The sequence below is a fragment of the Myotis lucifugus genome, unplaced genomic scaffold (assembly GCF_000147115.1).
Source record: "Myotis lucifugus unplaced genomic scaffold, Myoluc2.0 scaffold_646, whole genome shotgun sequence".
NCBI lineage: Eukaryota > Metazoa > Chordata > Mammalia > Chiroptera > Vespertilionidae > Myotis > Myotis lucifugus.
Window position 1 is genome coordinate 382,937 of NW_005871694.1, and position 5,227 is coordinate 388,163.

At 56.2% G+C, this 5,227-nt stretch overlaps 1 protein-coding gene across 1 annotated transcript in view; it reads left to right on the plus strand.

Moving 5' to 3' along the window:
• C2CD2 (C2 calcium dependent domain containing 2) overlaps positions 1–5,227 on the plus strand; it is a 50,976-nt gene that overhangs the window by 35,523 nt on the left and 10,226 nt on the right. Inside the window, exons 7-11 of the mRNA XM_023746262.1 lie at positions 310–314; positions 508–632; positions 1,064–1,238; positions 1,967–2,080; positions 4,062–4,189. Of these exons, the coding sequence (XP_023602030.1) occupies positions 310–314; positions 508–632; positions 1,064–1,238; positions 1,967–2,080; positions 4,062–4,189 (547 nt within the window). The remainder of the gene's footprint in view (positions 1–309; positions 315–507; positions 633–1,063; positions 1,239–1,966; positions 2,081–4,061; positions 4,190–5,227) is intronic.

Genomic DNA, 5,227 nt, shown 5'->3' on the forward strand with positions numbered 1-5,227 from the left:
ACTTTGCCCCGTTTCCTTGTGCTCACACTCGGTCACTCTTGCTTGTGCGCGTGCTCTCTCTCTAACACACACACGCGCACACACACGCGAAGGTAAATGTGGGGACCATCTGAGGGCAGTTCTATGCATCATGGTCCCTTCACCCTCAGTTCCTTAGGGTGTGTTACAAATAGGGCTGTTCTCACACGTCCCTGGGACAGTTACCGGTTTCCTGAATGGACGGTGAACAGTTCTTGAACCCACCGCCAGGTTCTCATTCTTACCAGTTGACGCACAGCTCGTCTTCCTGTCAGCCGTTTCCCACCGCAGCGCAGGTGCAGACGCTGCCCGGAAGCGTCACATCCCTTAGCCTCCTCTGTCCTTTTTGGACCCTGACATTTGTCACATGTTTTCAAGTGAGCAGGGTGGTGATCAGGAGCCGGCCTGCTTGTAGCAGCTCACCCCGGCCGTGTTGCTGTTCTGGAAACATCCGCAGCGCTCGCTCATTGCCGTGTCCTGTCTTTCTAGCTCTGCTGGCGGCGACGACCATCCCTTTAGATCTGTTCAAGAAGCAGCCTTCCGGGCCACAGAGCTTTGTGCTGAGCCGCGGGCCCTCGGGGGACGGCGCGGCCCTGGGTTCAGTCACCGCGGAGGTACGTGGCCAGGTTCCCACTTCGGATGAGGAGCATCTTCGCTTTTGTCCGTCAGAGTCTGGCCCTGGCTTGACCCTGAAATGAAGCTCATCCGAGAAGTCTCTGGGCTTGACCGGGAGCCTTCCTGCCCCTGAGCTGGCCGAGTGGTCCGCTCTGTGAAATACCTCCCGAGGCCGTTTCGCGAGGGCCTGACCCGGAAAGGGCTGTCGGATTGTCTGTCCCTCAGCCTTTGTCCCCATCGTGTGTGCTGCATGGCTGGGTGGGAGCATGGGACTCACCGGCCTGTCAGTCCCCGGGGGACCTGCGTTCATTCTAATACTAACGTCATTCATTCTGACACCAACTGAGCGATCGGGGTGCAGAGGAGGTCACCGGGCCGTGCGGGTGGTCCTGGCACTGACCCCACGACCCACCAGCGGCCTTCTCCGCAGTTCTGTTACGTGGAACCCACAGAGGCGAAATCCTGGCACACCCCTCCGCCCGTTCCTGCGGCCAAGATAGAGAAAGACCGAACAGTGATGCCCTGCGGGACTGTGGTCACCACCGTCACCGCCGTGAAAACCAAGCCTCGCTTCGACGCCGGGAGGGCGTCCCCGCTGAGCTCGGGTGAGAGGGTGGAACGGTCTCTCTGAGTCCCAGGAAGGCAGAGTGGTTGGCCCCCGTGTGATTAAGCCAATCTCATGGCACAGGGATCGTGGTGATGGGCAAGACTTCTGGGGAGCTTTTTCTTTTCTTTTTCTTTAGAAAATTATCTTCCTACTTTGTCAAATGAATGACAACCTTGTAGTCTATTCCGAAGCTAAAATTGAGACACTGGATGAAAGAGCCAGTTACGGTCACGGGGGCACCACGCTCTCTGAAACACTGGGTGCACGTGGTCAGTGTGGAGTTTCTTACGTTAGGGTTGTGGGTTAGAAGGCTTGATGGGCAGTCGTTTCAGATGCAGCGGAATTCCGCACCTGTCCCCACAGCCACGGCCTGGGAGACACTTGTATGATTATTATTTATTTTAATTTATACGGTGTTTCTGCTTATACCGAGGTACTATCTTCCCAGCGCAGACTGCTTTGCATTCTGTTCTCGAATGCAAAACAGAACGTGAAACTCTCCCTCAGTGAAAGCATTTCTGAAATTGTATTTAAACCTGAGCTTCCAGCACCCCTTTTTGGTAACCCCACCCCCCAAAAAAGAGAAAAGAATAAGAGATCGTTAAGCAGTCTTGAGGTTTGGCCGTGCCTTCGCCAACGACATGAGATCGCGTTGAGGTGAGGTGTGATCTCACGTCCCGGTAATGGGTGCGGGTGACGTGTGGTCACCAGCGTCTGTCCCTGCAGAGTCTCCGCTGCGGACGCCCGTCAAGGTGAGGGTGATCGAGAAGGACATCTCCGTCCAAGCCATCTCCTGCCACAGCCCTCCCGTCAGCAAAACCTTGTCTTCTTCAGACACAGGTAACGCCCTGCGGCTTCCCTCACCCCTCTGGGCTCCTCCCTCTGCCCTTCTGGCTCCGCCCTCTGCTCCTCTGGGCTCCTCCCTCTGCCCTTCTGGCTCCGCCCTCTGCTCCTCTGGGCTCCTCCCTCTGCCCCTCGGGGCTCCTCCCTCTGCCCCTCGGGGCTCCTCTTTCAGCCTTGCGCCTGGTGAGGGGAGCATTCGTTTGGGGAGTTTGGGGAAGTTCTTTTGAGTAATAAGTTAAGAACTGGAAAAAGAGGGAAATCGAAGTTCATCAAAGACCAGGAAGGGTGAGCACCCTGCTATAGTTAAGGAGATGCTGTAACAAAATGAACGTAGAACCCAGCTCCGGCCTCACTTTATAAAAATCCTGAACATTCTTTTTTCTCTTGTTCAACATACGAGCTATGTGACTGTCGTGAAGTAAGTAGGACTCGCGACATAACCGTAAAGCCAACTTCAGTTTGGCCTCCAGCTGTCCCACGAACCAGCTGGGTAGGAGTCGTCTTCCCCCAGAACCCTGGCTGCCCGTTTCCCATTTTTAGGGTCACTTTCATAATGACCTTAAAGAGGTGTGTGACTGTCTCTAAATCACAGCACCACCTGAATGTGGAGTTAAACGTTACCCCCTGGGCTCGTGGGGCCTGCGGTCGGAGAAGGGGCAGGTGGCAGCTTTCTTCGGGCTCCGCTCCCCATTCCTGAGTCTGTTTCTGATCTTGCCAAGCTCAGGGGTGGGGCAAGGAGGAGCAGGTGGGCTTGGGGGTGGGGGTGGGTCTCCCTTGACGGGTGCTGTCTTAGGAGGTTCTGTACCCCCTCAGCCGGCGGGAGTCGAAAACGGTCTCTGTCCCTGTGGGAGTTTTCGTGATTCCCGGGACGCAGCCCTGAGGGTCCCCCAGCCCCACTCCCATCCTGTCCCTTGGAGTCACTGGGAATCACGGCACCGCTCTCTCCTGAAGCCCCTCCCCAGCCCCTTCTCCTGTCCCTCCTGGCCCCTCACCATGGGGCATGGCCAGGCAGTTCTGCTGTATGTCCTGTCACCACACCCTTTGAAATGGAGCACCTGTCGCCTGCAGGCCACGGCCGAAACTGAGATGAGAAAACTTGCTTTTCCATCAGGAACGGGGAACCTTGTTTCTGCCAAGGGCCATTGGATATTTATAACAACATTCGTGTAATTAACTCAGCCCTACTCCTTGGCAGGGCCAGACCAAGTGATTTTGCAGGCGGCCCTCGGGCCCAGAAGTTCCCACCCGTTTTACATCCTGCTCCTGTGACATTTTGTCATTTTAATCTTCTTTTAGCAGAACAGGGACTGGGCATCCCGCTCTGCCCCTGACCTGGCTGCTGACGATTTCCCCGTTTCTCAATCGAGGAATTAGAAAGTACCCACTCCAGGGCCTGGGGGACAGTTGAATGAAATACCGTGCACAGAGCCTGTGCACGGCGCCTGGTGCGTGTGGAGTGTCCCCAGATGTTGCCCGTGTGTGGCACTGACCGTGGGAAGGGGCTGCTTGTATGCCCTGGCCCCTCAGCCTGACACCAGCCTGTGGTCACCAGTCTCGCCAGAGACGGGGAGTGACCGCACTGCCCCTCAAAGGACCAGGTCCCCGAAAGGTTAGAGGTCTTTTCAGTGGTTCTCAACCTTCTGGCCCTTTAAATACAGTTCCTCATGTGGTGACCCAACCATAAAATTATTTTCGTTGCTACTTCGTAACTGTAACGTTGCTACTGTGATGAATCGTAATGTAAATATCTGATATGCAGGATGGTCTTAGGCGACCCCTGTGAAAGGGTCGTTCGACGGCCAAAGGGGTCGTGACCCACAGGTTGAGAACCTCTGGTCACCTGCTCTCATGTCTTCCATCACCTCGATCGCGGAGCAACTCACACACAAATGCACTCGTGGACCCTTCAGCGAGTGTCACTCAGAGTCAGGGGCCTCTGAGGGGCCACAGAGGCGTCACCGCTGCCCTCCCCCCGCAGAACTGCTGGTGTTGAATGGCTCGGATCCAGTGGCCGAGGTCGCCATCCGGCAGCTCAGCGAATCTTCGAAGCTGAAGCTGAAGTCGCCGCGGAAGAGGAGCACCATCATCATATCAGGGATCTCCAAGGTGCGCCCCGCGGGGCTGGTGTCCGTCCCGGCCGCTGTCCCTCCCTCGCGGGAGCTGGCCGAGCTCCTGATCGATGTTTACAAATGTCAGGTTAGGCCCCTCACCCTGACGGGGGCGGTTCTGGCATTTCATTCTCGCAGCTCGCCCTGTTGATGAAGGAAACGGGGCCGTTTCCGACCGGGGTGCTGTGGCTGGTGAGAGGTCGGTGAATCATTTGAAGAAAAGTTATTGAAAGAGAAAGGCCGGCGTGAGGTCAGGCTCCCCCTGGGGATGGCACCTCCACCCTTATCACGGCTGGATGATGGGGAGCGCTCACTTTCCATGTTACACATTTCCAAACCACGTTAACGTTTCGCAATGAGTGTTGCGCCTTTTGTGCTCAGAGGCGTGGAGCTTGTTTTTAAACATGTTCCGATCCCCTTCTTTCTGCTGCCCTGTGATGTTTGTCCCAGCAGATGGTGGGCGCCAGGCGGGCCAGGCTGCTGGAGAGGCCAGCCCCCCGGCAAGGGGCCATGTGGCGGTCCTGACGCTTTTCTAACATTTCAGAATGGACAAGGGGAATGTGAGCAATAGAGGAGGGAGAGCTGGGAGATTCGATGGTGGGAGGGACCAAGGACGAGGAATTGTTGAACCTGGAGGGCAAGGTGATTCTTTGAGGGCACCCGAGGGTGGGAGAGGAGGCCCTGCACTCTCAGCTACCAGGAGAAAGGCCAGAATGGGCCATGGGAGGTGCCAGAGGTGAGTCACCCAGTTGCCATTAAACTCAGGGCCTGGGTGGCCGGTGCCCAAGGCCCTGCAGGCACAGCTGGCTGGAGGCCTTCAGCAGCATCACCCAAGAGCAGGTCAGGCCTCTCTGGTTTCCTGCGTGCACTTCCAGCAACAGCCAGCAGGTGGCGATGGCGTCTCTGGAAGCTCCCTGACCCCAGGGTGGTTTTTGTTTTGTTTTGTTTTTTTGAAGTTAGGGGTACATGTGAATGAAGTAAGGATGAGACTTTGATCATCTCCTCTAAGGCTTTATTTTAGGTTATTAGGAACTCA